Here is a 14,602-nt window from a genome sequence, read left to right on the forward strand (position 1 = left end):
GGGTAGAAAGGCAGTGGAAGCAGCCGTTGAGAGAGAGCGGCGGCTGCGGGGGGCGAGGCTGGTTGTGATTGTGGGGAGCAGCTGGCGAGACGAGAGCCTGCATGTAAGGGCTGGCCGCCCCAGGAACAACAGTGAAGGCGGTGGGTGAGGCAGGTTCGGAAGGAATAATGCAAGCACCCGCTCCCGAGCGGGGCGCATCACTACTGCCCGCTCCCACGGTGCACGCGGTGTCACCCACGTGAGCGACAGGATGTATGCGATCGTCTCTAGACAGGAGCAAGACAGCGGCGTGGGGGTCCGGACCCGACCAATCGCAACTGGGGGGAGAGGTCAGCGGCGTGGGCAGGGGGAGGAGCGGGGGCTCCTGCTGCGCCGCGCGAACAGGGCAACAAATTGACAGCGGTTTAAGCCGACTGCGACAGGGGGCGTTGGCCGCTTTTACACCGGACTGGCGCAAAAGGCGCCGCGCACGGGCCGCGCATTTACTGGACGACGCCGCGTCAGCAACAACATCCTGGAGAGAGGCATGGAGGCAAAGGTTAACGGCGACGAGGAGCCCTGGCGAGACCGTGACCAGGAACTTCGCAACAGCGTTGCTAGCAACGCGGACCGAGAACACACGCGGCCGAACTTGGACCGCCCGCAGTCGCTCAGACGACGAACAGAAGAAGTAGGACAGGAGGGAGGCAACGCCGTCGCAAGAAAAGCAGTCAGCGACGAACGGCACCACGACCCACACGGTGCCTGGCGCCGACAAAGAGGGAAACTCCACGGCGCCGAAAGGGACCCCGGTGAGGAAGGCAGCGACGACGCGGGAGCGAAAGGCGATACCTGGACGGGGAACGAGGTCAACTCTGGCGGGGCGGTGTAGCACGACGGGGCACCCGGCAGCAGCATTGGAGGCAGGCAGGGGCCAAGGGACGAAACCGGCGTCGGTGGTTGCGGTGGTGGTGGTGGTGGGAGGATGCTGGAGCTGCAACGGGCGTCAGGCGAGTTGCCCGCCGGGGCGCCCGGCGAGCCGCGGGAGCAACTCATTCCGCTGCCGAATCTCAGTTCTCTAATCTGCGGATATAAAGAGATGACGTATGGAAAACTATGGAAGCCTCCGTCTTTTAATATTAGGTAAAGATAAAGATAAAGATAAAAATGAATAGATTGAAAGTTTTTCGAAAAGAAAAAATCTCTAACAAAGAAACAAACACGTTCAGCTTCCGAGGACTTCATCAACTCCATGTATCATTTGGCCCAGTGCTTTATTTATATTTATAAAGTAAGGTAAAAACCTGTTTTGAACTGAAAAAAAAAGAAACAAACACCACAAACGTGCTTGCTAGCTAGCGAACTGACGGATACTTGGTCGTCGGAATAACATATGCTCCAGACTTGGTCAGACATCACATAGTGCCTTCTTTTCTGACATAGGAGATAGCGCAGAAAGTTGTTGCGGCGTTGTCGTATGGCTTGTACCTTGTGTTTAACGGACATTACCAGAGGCCATTGCGATCTGTACTCAGCATGTGCGTGCAACGTTTGAAGATTTCGAGGTCGGAAGTTCTATATGATGCGTGTTTGTTCACGAGCTTCCAAACACAACGTAGCAAATGTCTGCTGTGAGCTTTCCCCACGGAATACAGATCTTCATGCTACTCTACTACTCGATATGTTCTCTGCACTTGCCGCATGCAACCTCGCTTTCCTTTAGCTTCAACTTTTCCCAGCCCGGTGGCTACGACGCCCAAAACTTCAGCTTCCAAGGCGACGCATACTACGACTCCCAGTCTCAGACGATCGAGCTGACGAAAGCCGGCGGGAGTCCAAACATCCAGAACAGCGTAGGCCGGGCGTTGTATGCGCAGCCCGTGCCGCTATGGGATGCCATCACCGGAGAGCTGGCCCGGTTCACCACCTCCTTCACCTTCGAAATCAAGGTAAACAGTGAACTCAGTGGCGATGGCATGACTTTCTTCCTTGGCCATTACCCTCCGACGAGCATTCCCGATCCCCTCGACAATGGCCGGAACCTCGGCCTCTTCAACAAAAGCGTCGGCACGGTGGCGACCGGCGACAACCGAGTCGTGGCGGTTGAGTTCGACACGTTCTTGAACGTTGAGTCCGACAACAGCGACAGCCACATGGGCATCGACGTCAACTCCATCATCTCCCGGGCGTACACCAACGTGGCCGTGCCTGGAAAGAACCTCACATCGAACCTCCCAATGACTTGCCACATCAGCTACAGCAATGACACAAAAATCCTTGCTGCTGTTCTCCAGATCGTCGACGTGACCTACCGTGTCAACACAAGTGTTGACCTGAGGCAGATGCTGCCTAGTGTGGTGGCCATTGGCTTCTCGGGTGCTACTGGCGTGGCTGTCGAGCAACACCAAATAATGTCCTGGTCATTCAACTCCACCTTGGATCCGTCGCCTCCACGGAGGAACCCCAAGATTCCGTGGAAACTACTAGTAGAGGCAACCGGACCAGTTACCATTTTTTTGGCGATTGTGTGCATCTTTGTCGGCGTCCGACGACGGCAACTATGCACGAGAAAGAAGCATTACAGAGCTCTCGCCAGAGGCCTTGAACATTTTGATTATCATAAGCTAGCACATGCAACCAACAAATTCTCACAGGAGAACAAGCTTGGGCAAGGAGGTTCCGCCTCTGTTTATCAGGGCCAACTGACAAATAGACATGTGGCCATAAAGAGATTCAGGCCAGTAGCATCCGGCGAAGGGAGGAAGGCGTTCGAGGACGAACTCAGGATTGCCAGTGGCCTGAGGCACAAGCACCTAGTCGAATTGATAGGCTGGTGCTACGATCGCAAGAGGAACCCGATTGAGTTCATATGCTGGTGGTGGGACGACAAGTACACACGTCTCTTTCTTGTGTATGAGCTTTTGCCACAAGGTAGCCTCGATCAACACCTACACAGGGGCAAAAGTTGGTTACCATGGTCCAAGAGGTACGCATTATAATTCCATCTCAAGAGAATTTACACCATTGCATGCAACTTCATTTTTTCTTGATACATAATGAATGGTTACATGCTTTTACAAGCAGGTATGAGATCATCCTCGACCTAGGCTCTGCACTGCAATACCTCCACGTAGATTGTGAGCAAGGCCAACAATGTATCGTGCACGGTGATATCAAGTCTAGCAATGTGCTCCTTGGGTCTTCATACGGTGCGAAGTTGGGTGACTTCGGCTTGGCAAGGTTTGTTCACCATGAAACTGGTTCACAGACCACAGATGTTCTGCAAGGCACTTATGGATATATAGACCCTGTGTTCCTTGACACCTGCCAACGGAACAGGCAGTCAGACATATACAGTTTTGGCATTGTCCTACTAGAGATGGTCTCTGGAAGGGATCCAACAATGTGTCTCCATGATAGGCCTCCATTGTCATCATGGGTAAGGAGTTCGTACCATAGGAATGACATCCTGGACGCCGCAGATGAGAGGCTGATAAGCGGCGAGTCCAATGTCGCGCGTCAACAGATGGAGCACATGTTACTCATCGGGCTCTTGTGCGTGCATCAGGACCCGAGCATATGGCCGTCCATCACCCACACCATGGAAGCCCTGCGATCGGAGGAGCTGACATTGGACATTGTTCCCCTAGCACCGGTGACACTCTCGCTGCCATAGCCTTTGTAGTTCAGGATTTAGCCCAAAAATCAACAAAGTAATACCAGATACATGTATTCTTTTTTAGTTGATACCATAAATATATTCAATGGATACATATTAAGCCGGGATGTATTGGGAATAAGAATCGTGTGCTACAAAGTCGGATGTATGCATCAACTGATGACCCGCACAATTGAAAAGTGGCTAGATTTCCTTGATGCTAGTACAAATGCGTTTTTTATGTTTTATATGGTTTTTAATAAATATTTTAACCATTTTTTCCCATACTGTATGCTTGTATGAAACTATAAATTACAATATCTAGTAACAAAAATACAACGGTGAACATATTTTCACGTGCTCCCATGTGGATAGTAAATTCAAAAAATACTAAAAACAAAAATAATATGAAATTTTGGGGTATCAAACTTGTCGATCATTTTACTCACGCACGAAGTTTCGTGAAGGAATGTCACCCGGGGTATGTGGTAGTTCAGAAACTTCATATGTGAGTAGACCAGTCGATTATGTATGTTTCAATGAAAGAATGCCACCTGGGAATCTTAGTATCCCTTCAAATAGTGCTTTGCTTTGATTTTGTCTGAAATTGTATTGATGTCATTTCTTCGTGAAACTTGATACACGATTATACCAGTCGACCATGTATGTTCCAAAAAGTTCAGTTTTTTAATATTAATTTTGTAGTATTTTCTCTTAAGAATTTACTATTCATAAAGGGTTCCCGTGGAGCCATGTTCCACAAATCCATGTCATAGTTTAGTCGACCAACTTAACTATAAACGTAAACATACATTGCTTGTATACATAAATTGAGCCTCCTCTCTATCCACCAGCCCCCATATCAAACCATATAGTATAGTCACATTAATCAATCAGCATATTGTTTCTGTAAAATTGAAAAAAAAACTTAGTTACACCTAGAATAAAAATCATTATTCATGAATGAATCCGCTAATAGTTAGACATCAAAGAAGGAGCACCTCGTATTTTTTGGCGGATCTTCACAAAAAATCAAATGATTGATATATAAACCTTATATTCTATTTATGAACATGTTTCATCATTTATTCTATTGTAATTATGTTATTCTATTAGTGGAATGTCATGCATTTAGATGATTCTGTGGCACGAACAACTGATTCATGTCTATTCCTAAATTCTGCTTTGTATGTACTCTACATGGAGTTCTGACTGGTTTATTGACCCGGCTCTTAAATATCATATAGCCAACACAAACGGCTTTTTTGCGAGGCTAGTGTATTATGGAGGGTTTTTTTGTCTGCATGAAACCACCCAAATTATGTAATAAGAAGTTGGATGGAGTTATTTTCAAGTTCGATTTTGAGAAAGCCAATGATAAGGTGTGTTGGTCAGTTCTACAACAAGAATGGTAGATGAAGGATTTCTCTTTGATTTGGAGAGAGCTGGCTTGATAACTTTGTTTAGAAAGGTAGTGTTTCCATTGAAGTAAATGACGATGCCGAACAATTTTTCAATCTAGGAAAAGGCTATGTCAAGGGGATCCTTTGTCACATATTATTTGTAATACAACTAATCATCAACCGGCGCATCAGTACAAGCTTGTTATTTTCTATGGCAATTAAATATACTAGTCATCATCCCGTGCATCTGCACGGGCTAGGGATTTTTACATAGTTTCAACATTATGGTGTTGTCCGAATATATAGTGCGGAAACAAACATTTGAAATCAAAATATTACAAAAGGTGTCATATATTTCAATATTTTTCCCTCATCAGTATCACATGATTCTTTGTTTCAAATAGAAAAGACAGTGACGTTTATATCAGCACCGAAGTTTTTTTATCAAACTTGGAATACGAACAATAAATCTCAATAGATTTGAAATAGTGACCATTATCTGAATTTGAATCAAACCATTGATTAATACGCAGAGTTTTAATGCTCCATTGCTTATTTCTTTAGTTCTACATTCCAATTCGTAAATGAAGAATATATACCATCAGGCTAATATATATTTGCAAGGAAGGATCACTTTGTTAACAAAATAGGTATATACAATTATAATAATTCTCATATAAAGGCAAGAAATAGAATAAAGTGTACACCTACTCATTTTTTTACTAAGTTGGCTTTCTTTTTTCTTCTCAGATGCATTTTGATTTGTAATCTATCAGGAAAAACACCAAAACAATTTAGTACAAAATTACTCACCAAAATAACAGTGTGAACTCATTTGCTCATGTAGAAGCATCTAAACTCATGGTTAACATTGCACGTATATGCATGCAATAATGTTGATGGGGTTGATGTAGTGGACGCTAGAGCCTTGCCGCTGGCATAGTGAAAGGCAAAATTCCATGACCAATTGATTCATATAGTCCTACAAATACTAACTTGGCCTGCTCAAAACAAAATGATTTCTTCTTTCAAACGCCGAGATTCTATCAATCAGTTTTATACATGTAACTAAAAAAATATTAGTAAAAAGGAGAACATCTTGCGAACTATCTCAAGAACACATCCTTAAGACGGTGAGGTTAAGCTCATCTTGCTGCTGTTGCTTGGATGAACCATGCATGGAGGTGCTGCACGAACTTGAAGCTTTCAAGATTCAAAGGTTTGAGAGGAAGTGATCTAGGAGAAGCTGGATGGATCTTGTTTTTTTGTGGGGAAAGAGAGAGGGTCATGGATTTTCTTCACATAATCCAGCGTCAATGGAGCTTAGAAGTTTAGGATGGCATGGATGATGCAAATATGCTGAGGAGGAGGAAGAGGAGCGCTAGGGTTCTGTTGCTCGGCGGACGGGATTGACGGAGGAAGAAGTCTGCAATGCAAGGATTTTTTTTACTTTATTTGCTAAAAGAGTTGGACGTGGAACAACAGCCGAGTTTTTTTGGCTTAAAGAGATACATGTGGGACAACAGCCTAGGACTCTTAAAGTATCTTATCCAACGGCTGTAGATAAGAAAATATAAATCAGAAACAAAAAATTATCATGAGATTGATACAACTGAAAGTTGAGGATCGTTTGGTTTCAGATGCATCTAATAGATGAAATTATGTGTGACATTAGAAGATAGTTGCAATAACAATCACGCCCATATAAGCAAGTGGGCAGAATGATTTTCTAGTACTGGTCATTCTTGTGCAAATATATTAAAACTGATCAGTTCAAATGTAAAATACCTTATAGCAGTATGCAGCCAGTGGCAATATGGGATGAATAGGGGAGAGGTAATGCTAGTCCACCACAAAAATACCATAAGATTAACCCATCTTTTAATATAAATGACAGCCCATATTTTCATCAACTACTTAATAAAGTATTGGGAGTTCAAAAATTAAGCAAACCATGTAACTACGGAATTATTGGAGAATTAGTGTATATAAGTCCCAACTTCAGAGGTATCCTAAAGAATTTGTCAATTGAAAGGTCTATATTAACTTCCATTTTATTGACAGAGTAGTGTTACCTTATCCATGCAAAAAAGGGCACCCGCAAAAAAAAGGGAGACGTTACCTACAACTTTGTGGTCCTAAATGTGAGTATGTAGAACTAAAATTTTTTTTGCCAATCGAATAAGGTTGAACTTGTAACTCAGCATAAGTTTGTTAGTTATTGTGGAGTTCTGCTGCTGGCGTGCATGTCGCACACATAAGCCGAACACTATTTTCAGGTAGACACATTCTTTGAAATTGAAAGAAACAACAGAATCTGTGTGTTGAAAATACAACACAACAGATGTTTTCGTCGATATTTACTGGTATATATATATATATATATATATATATATATATATATATATATATATATTCCTTTTTATTCTATTTTATGGAATAGCAAGAACTCCATAGATCCACAAATATTCTTTATTAGTTAGCAGACCACATGTGAATAATCACCTGCAAGAGGAAATTAGTAAAAGGAAAGCAAATTAAACAACTTGATCCACACCACACCGTATCATCCTTGAGATTACAAATCCGAGTTAGATGCATCATATCAAATGCATTCATAATTTTATTGCGTCTACCGAGAAGCAGAAAATCAAAGTCGAACACAAACTAATTAAACTGGTAGCTGCATGTTGTATATTTGTTTCACGTAGCTACTAAATTAGTGTTTCTGGTTCCAGTACGTATACCTGCTGGGTAGGGCCATGTTGTAGGTAGGTGTTCCCCTCAACGACATTGTCAAGCTTGTCTTGGAACTAAACCTCTCCCTCAGCGATCTCCCTGGCATCTTGATTCCCAATGATGACCATCTTCCTGCACACAAATATAATCCCTCATCATAGTGCACCTCTGCACATGGTCCCTGATCTATCTGTAGCAACCTGGTGCTCACGTTCGCTACTTCTTCACCATCTTGACAACCTCTCTCTCACCAGACTTCAGCAGGATGCATGCGGTACGCCTTGGTTCCACGACGGAAGGGCCGTTGGTACTCTCCCTCCAGCCTCCAGCGCAGCCCCATCTTCTCAGTCTCCATCATGTGAGCCTCATCAGCATAGGCCAATAGGAAATCACCCACGTAGAGAACTCCCTCGTCCGGGTAGCCGGGGCATGTTCGCTGGAACAAAAAGGCAATCGGAGGCTGGGCATGGGGATTTTGGTTGTCGAGTCACCGAGGGAGTAGTTCGTGGAGATATCTCAGGGGTAAGTTATGGGATTGTATTTGTGAATAATTATGTGAGATTCCAACATCCCCACGTTTCGTGAGATACAGTTTTCCACGTTGATTTATTTCCCTTTTTGTTAGCCTTTTTAATTTTTCTTTCTGGGGACAACAGATCAAAGTTTTTTTTTTGTATACAACTATCTTGGACGTGTCAGATGCCTTTTTTTGGATGTACGAAACAATCTATGTTACGTAAGTTTTTCTTTTATCCTGGATGTAAATTTTATAATCCAACGGTGTAATTAATTTTGATGATGTGGATTAATGAGAATACTTGAAAGGTACCTCCAATTAGTAAATAGAAGATTTTTTGCATTTATTAATTTTTTTGGATAGATTTGCATTAGAGGGGTTTCATGATTATACATAAGGAATATTGTTTGGAGCATTTATCAGAAAGAGCATTGGAACTTGATGGATATAGTGCTTGCCATTTAACTTTACTAGACCATGACAGTGCTCGTTGCAGCGCCCTCTCTATGTTTACAATTTAATGATAGATTTTCAATATTTGTTCACAATATAATGATGGAAATTTACATAAATACTCCCTCCGTTCCTAAATGTAAGTCTTTTTTAGATATTTCAATATAGATTTCATACGGAGCAAAATGAGCGAATCTACACTCTAAACTACGTCTGTATACATCCGTATGTAGTACATATTGAAATCTCTAAAAGGACTTGTATTTAGGAATGAAGGGAGTATATGAAGTCCTTAGACTAAATTGGAAAGTAGTGCTATTTTACTATCCAAGGGAAGCAGGGAAGCAGAGGTATTGCAGTGATAGAAGCTACCTCTCTCTTTAGTGGAACTTAGATAAGAGAGTAATGGAGACCGCCTTAGCCATGTTCATGGCGAGAACCTTAATCATTGTTGCCTCTATCCAGCTAGGGAGGAATAGTGGTGGAGGGTGTGATACGGAGTTATGGTAGTGTGTGCGTAGCTGTACTGGCTTCACCCACACATAAAAACATATAAAGTTGATTATATCTGAACCCAGAATTGTACAATGGCATAAATAAGTAGCATACACACTAGAGGTGATCCCGGACTCTCTGAGAATGCCTTAGCCATATTGTAGGTTTCATTGGTTTCATTACTCTCTTGTTCTTTACTTTCATTCTTACACACTTTAGTTCCCGTCACAAACACTCATGCAAAATTTTCACTTACGAATCACTTTTGTTTTGAATTACAATTAACTTATAGGCCCATCCGGATAAACCTCTATAAGGAGCAAGGACCGTTTCCTAGCTCTCTTTGTGAGCAATACTATTACTTCAAAAAGCCTACAACTCAACCATGCAGACTTGAGACATCATGCTTTTTCTGGCACCATTGCTGAGGAGCTAAACACATTTGGTCTTTTGTTTATTTTATTCACTGGGTTATTTTACAGGTTCTAGGCAACCATGACCGAGTTTGGACATATGTATCAACTCGCGGCAATAAAACTCTAGGACCGCCTATTAAATAAATCTTCACATCTATAGGCCCAAGACCTAATGATGAAACGAGTTTACTCGGATTATTGTAGAGTAAGAAATTTATAGTTGATGGTACAGAAGATCTGTATCAACATATGCAACTGTTTGATGGGAGGGAAATCTAAAGTTGGACATTTTTTAAATGCTTGTTTAACATTTTTCCAAATATTTCCCCGCAAGGTTATTATGGAAAAAGTTGATAATGTACTTAAAAAAATGTTATTCAAGCATTTAAAAAATGATAAAAAAATGTTCAAGCTGTTTTGGGAACCTTCTATGACTGTTCCAAGCTGGTTTTATTTTTCCGATTTTGGAAACCTTCTAGAGTGTTCCTGAAACAGTTTTTCTTTTTATATTTATTTTCATTTTTCATTTTTTCCTATTTCTTTTTTTGTTCTTTCTTTTTTCTGTCTTTTTTCTTTCTTCTTGCTCTTTTTCTTTTTCCTTTTTTTATTTTTTCAATAAATGTTTTCAGAATTTTTTCTAAAAAGTAAAATTTCAGATTTTGTTACTTTTTTCAGAAAATGTTTCTGTTTTCAAATTTTTAAGCAGAAATTTCTAAAAAAAATTAGAATTCCAAAAATTGTTCACTTATTTAAAAAAGTGTTTGTCTTTTTAAATTTGGCTCACAAACTAAAAAAGTTTGGATTAAGAAATATGTTCCTGCTTTCAAAATTTGGTCAAAAATTCTAAAAATATTCATGTTTCAAAATTTTCTTTCAAATTCAAAACGGTTTTGTGTATTTCAAATCTGTTTACGAGTTAAAAAATGCTCAGGAATTTTAAAAAATGTTCCCTTTTCTGAGAAAATTTCCAAAAAATGTGCACGTCCTCATTTTTGAGTTTCGAAATTCTTCAGTTTCAAAATTTTGTTCACAAATTTTTAAAAATGTTCGGGCGGTTCAAAACATGTTCCTGTTTTAAAAAATGTCAATGTTTTCATTTTTTCCAGAGTTTCAAAATTTTGCATTTTTAAATTTTTGTTCACAAATTTCAAAAAATGTTCGGGTGGTTCAAAACATTTTCCCATTTAAAAAAATTATTCACAAATTTAAAAAATGTGCATGTTTTCATTTTTTCAGGAGTTTCGAAATTGTTCAGTTTCAAATTTTGAAAAAATATTCTTGTTTGCACATTTTTGAAAATATGTTCGCATTTTCCAATTCTGTCTTGGAATTTAAAAAATTGTTCCCATTTCAAAAAAAGTTCCTCATTTTTGCAAATATTTCAGTTTTTTTTGCAAATCTGTAATTTGCTTGTGTGTCATAGATCCCTTAGTTTTTTTAATAAAAAATGCTTTTGAAATTCAAGATATAATTTGGATCTGCTCTGCGGGATTGGTTCTTTAAGCTCCGCGCTGCTGTAGAATTGGTATCGACTGCTAGCTCAATTTGTTGTACCACGTGAGGTATAGTGTGAGGTCCTGGGTTCGAATTCCTGCGACCGTGGTATTTCTTTTTTCGCTACAGCGCATTGTCGTTCGATATATTCATGGGCCGGCCCAGTTGGACACCCGCCTGTGCGAAACCGCGCTTGTTTGCCGTAGCGAGCGGCGAATAGGAGCTCCCAAGATATAGCCTTTGCGGTCACACTGCTCGCGATTCAAGATAACAAATTTAAAAAGAAAAATTTAGAAATAATGTTCATGTTTTCACAAAGTATTAAGAAATTTGAAAAAAATCGTGTTCTAAAATGTTGCATCTTGAAAATGTTCACGTATTTTCAAAATCTTTGAAATATTCAAAAAATGTTTACATCTTTTAATGCCGCAAAACAATGTTTTCCTTTTTTAGAATAACCGAATGAGAAAAACCTATGGTAATGAAAAGCAACTGCTAGAAACTGTAAAGCACCAAAAAATCGGCTCGCTACAGGCTTGTACAGTATAATGAAAATGTACCGGCCCATCAGCAGGCGCCCTGTCCCCAATTTTCATCACGAAGTTTGAATTACCCCATTTCGGCTTGTTGCCAAGAATAATGGTTGATCTCAACAACATAACAAAGGCCAGGCTCATGCGACGAAGATGTATGCGACGGTGGATCCGGAAATGCTTATTGTGCAGCGACAAATCATGAAACGTGAGCTGAGCTCATGACACTTCATTCCAGAGACGAACGAACTTGGAGTTGATATATCAACATCGATCATGTAGGAGGCAGGAAGGGAAACCAGCCAAAAAAGATGGTCTGAGATGGCCATTCCCAAGTACATCCTATAGTAGCAGTACTTCTTTTCTCACCTAGGAGAGAGCGCAGAAAGGTGGTGAGGCCTTGTCGTTTGGCTTATATCTTTCTGCTTAACGGACATTACCAGAGGCGACATGTACACAGGATTTGCGTGCGGCATGACGTCGAGGCCCGAGCCCGATGCCTCAGGCAGCTGGCTGTTCGTTTGCATCGCCAAATATTCATCCAGATCACGAGCCAATATATAGCTAGGATGTGCTTGTGCACGAGCTTCCTTCCAAAGCAAATGGCTGCCATGCGATTCTCCCACCGAATACAGATCCTCATGCTCCTCCTCTGCTGCTCGATATGGCCTCGTGCTACCTCGTTCTCTTTCAGCGCCAACTTCTCCGGCCCCGGTGGCTATGAGGCCACCAAGCACCTTCGCTTCCAGCGCCACGCGCGCTTCGACAACGGCTCTCGGATGATCCATCTGACAAAAGCCGGCGGGAGTCCAAGCAACAGCCTAGGCCGGGTGTTGCACGAGCACTCTGTGACTCTGTGGGACGCCGCCACCGGCGAGCTCGCCGGATTCAACACCTCCTTCACCTTCCGAATCGAGGCTGTAAACGGCAGCAACTCCACTGGCGATGGCCTGGCTTTCTTCCTGGGCCACTATCCTCCAACGAGCATCCCCGATCCCCTCGACAACGGTCGCAACCTTGGCCTCTACCCGAAAGACGTCGGCAGGGTCGCGACCGGCGCCAACCGTTCCGTAGCGGTCGAGTTTGACACCCACATGAACCCTGAGGTCGACCATAGCGGCAGCCACATGGGCATCGACGTCAACTCCATCCAATCCCGGGCGTACACCAACGCGACATCGCCTGGCAGAAACCTCACGTCGGGCTTCCCAATGACTTGCCACATCAGCTACGGTAACGACACCAAGATCCTAGCAGCGGTTCTCCAGATCGGCGACGCCACCTACCATGTCAACACCAGTGTTAACCTGAGGGATCACTTGCCTAACAAAGTGGCTATCGGCTTCTCAGCTGCTACCGGCCAGGGGGTCGAGATACACAAAATCATATCCTGGTCGTTTCACTCCACCTTGGCTCCGCACACGCAAAGCTCCAAGGTTCTACCGCCAAAGATGACGTGCAAACTGCTAGTAGAGGTAATAATTGTCCCACTTATTGGAGTTATTGCAATTGTGTGCATCTTTGTTCGCGTCCGCCGATGGCAGTTATGCACGAGAAGGAAGCATTACACAGCTCTCGCCAGGGGTCTTGGGCATTTTGATTGTCCTAAGCTAGCACGTGCGGCCAACAAATTTGCAAAGGAAAACAAGCTCGGGGAAGGAGGTTCTGCCTCTGTTTATCGGGGCCAGCTGACAAATCCATCAAGAGCAGTGGCGATAAAAATATTCAAACCGGCAACATCCCACGAGGGGAGGAAGGCGTTCGAGGATGAACTCGGGATTGCTAGTCGCCTGAGGCACCGGAACCTTGTCGAATTGATAGGATGGTGCTACGATTGCCCGAGGAACCTGATTGAGTTCGTTTGCTGGTGGCGGGACGACAAGTACACACGTCTATTCCTTGTGTATGAGTTGTTGCCACAAGGTAGCCTTGATCAACACCTACACGGAGGCAACAGTTGGTTGCCATGGTCCAAGAGGTATGTATTGTAATACCACCTCCAAATCATCTACATCACTGCAACTTAGTTTTTTCTTTGATACATAATCGTAACATGCATGCTTTGACAAACAGGTACGAGATCATCCTGGACCTAGGATCTGCACTGCAATACCTCCACGTAGATTGTGAGCAACACAAGCAATGTGTCGTACATGGTGATATCAAATCAAGCAACGTGCTGCTTGACCCTTCGTATGGTGCCAAGTTAGGCGACTTCGGATTGGCAAGGTCTGTTGACCAAGAAACCGGGGCACAAACCACAGACGCTGTGCAGGGCACTTACGGATATATAGACCCTGTGTTTGTCAACACGAGCCAGCGGAATAGGCAGTCAGACATGTACAGTTTTGGCATTGTCCTACTAGAGATGGTCTCTGGAAGGGATCCGACGGTGCGTCTCAACAATAGGCCTCCATTGGCATCATGGGTAAGGAGTTTGTACCATAGGCATGCGCTCCTAGAGGCCGTAGATGGCAGGCTGTTAGGTGGTGAGTCTAGTGCCGGCCGGCAGCAGATGAAGCGTGCGCTACTCGTTGGCCTCTTATGCGTGCACCAGGACCCGATCAGCAGGCCGTCAATCAACGACACCATGTATGCACTGCGATCAGAGAGGCTTAAATTGGATATGACTCCCCTAGCGCCAGTGACACCACTGTTGATGCCGTAGCCTATCTTGTTCAGGCTTCTAGTCCAAAAAATCACAAAATAATACCATACATGTATTCAAGGGCAACATGTTGAGCATGGATGTATCGCCAATAGGAATCTTGTACCAGGACGCCAAACAAAATACTCATACTACAAAGGCCACGACGGTGTCACCAACATTAAGTAATTCTTAGGTTGATTCATATAAATCAGTATTTGTTTTGGTAATCAAGATCAATTCAATATTGCCTTGGCATTTGAGTATC

At 42.9% G+C, this 14,602-nt stretch overlaps 2 protein-coding genes across 2 annotated transcripts; both read left to right on the top strand.

Annotated features, from left to right (window-relative positions):
- Positions 1–1,601: 1,601 nt before the first annotated feature.
- On the top strand, positions 1,602–3,655 carry LOC119273104 (L-type lectin-domain containing receptor kinase IX.1-like). The gene is made up of 2 exons (XM_037554391.1): positions 1,602–2,965; positions 3,064–3,655. Exons 1-2 carry the CDS (start codon positions 1,602–1,604, stop codon positions 3,653–3,655), a joined length of 1,956 nt encoding a protein of 651 aa, XP_037410288.1.
- An 8,634-nt stretch (positions 3,656–12,289) lies between these two features.
- Positions 12,290–14,355, top strand: LOC119273105 (L-type lectin-domain containing receptor kinase IX.1-like). Its single transcript, XM_037554392.1, has 2 exons — positions 12,290–13,665; positions 13,761–14,355. The coding sequence occupies exons 1-2, from the start codon at positions 12,290–12,292 to the stop codon at positions 14,353–14,355; spliced, it is 1,971 nt and encodes a 656-aa protein (XP_037410289.1).
- Positions 14,356–14,602: the final 247 nt, after the last annotated feature.

Source organism: Triticum dicoccoides, chromosome 3A (genome assembly GCF_002162155.2).
Source record: "Triticum dicoccoides isolate Atlit2015 ecotype Zavitan chromosome 3A, WEW_v2.0, whole genome shotgun sequence".
NCBI classification, from domain to species: domain Eukaryota; kingdom Viridiplantae; phylum Streptophyta; class Magnoliopsida; order Poales; family Poaceae; genus Triticum; species Triticum dicoccoides.

Excerpts from the sequence above, each read along its gene's own strand:
- LOC119273104 (XM_037554391.1), top strand. The coding sequence starts at position 1,602 with ATGTCTGCTGTGAGCTTTCCCCACGGAATACAGATCTTCATGCTACTC. Across the intron at positions 2,966-3,063 it reads TGGTTACCATGGTCCAAGAG|GTATGAGATCATCCTCGACC; the intron begins GTACGCATTATA and ends TTTTACAAGCAG.
- LOC119273105 (XM_037554392.1), top strand. The coding sequence starts at position 12,290 with ATGGCTGCCATGCGATTCTCCCACCGAATACAGATCCTCATGCTCCTC. Across the intron at positions 13,666-13,760 it reads TGGTTGCCATGGTCCAAGAG|GTACGAGATCATCCTGGACC; the intron begins GTATGTATTGTA and ends TTTGACAAACAG.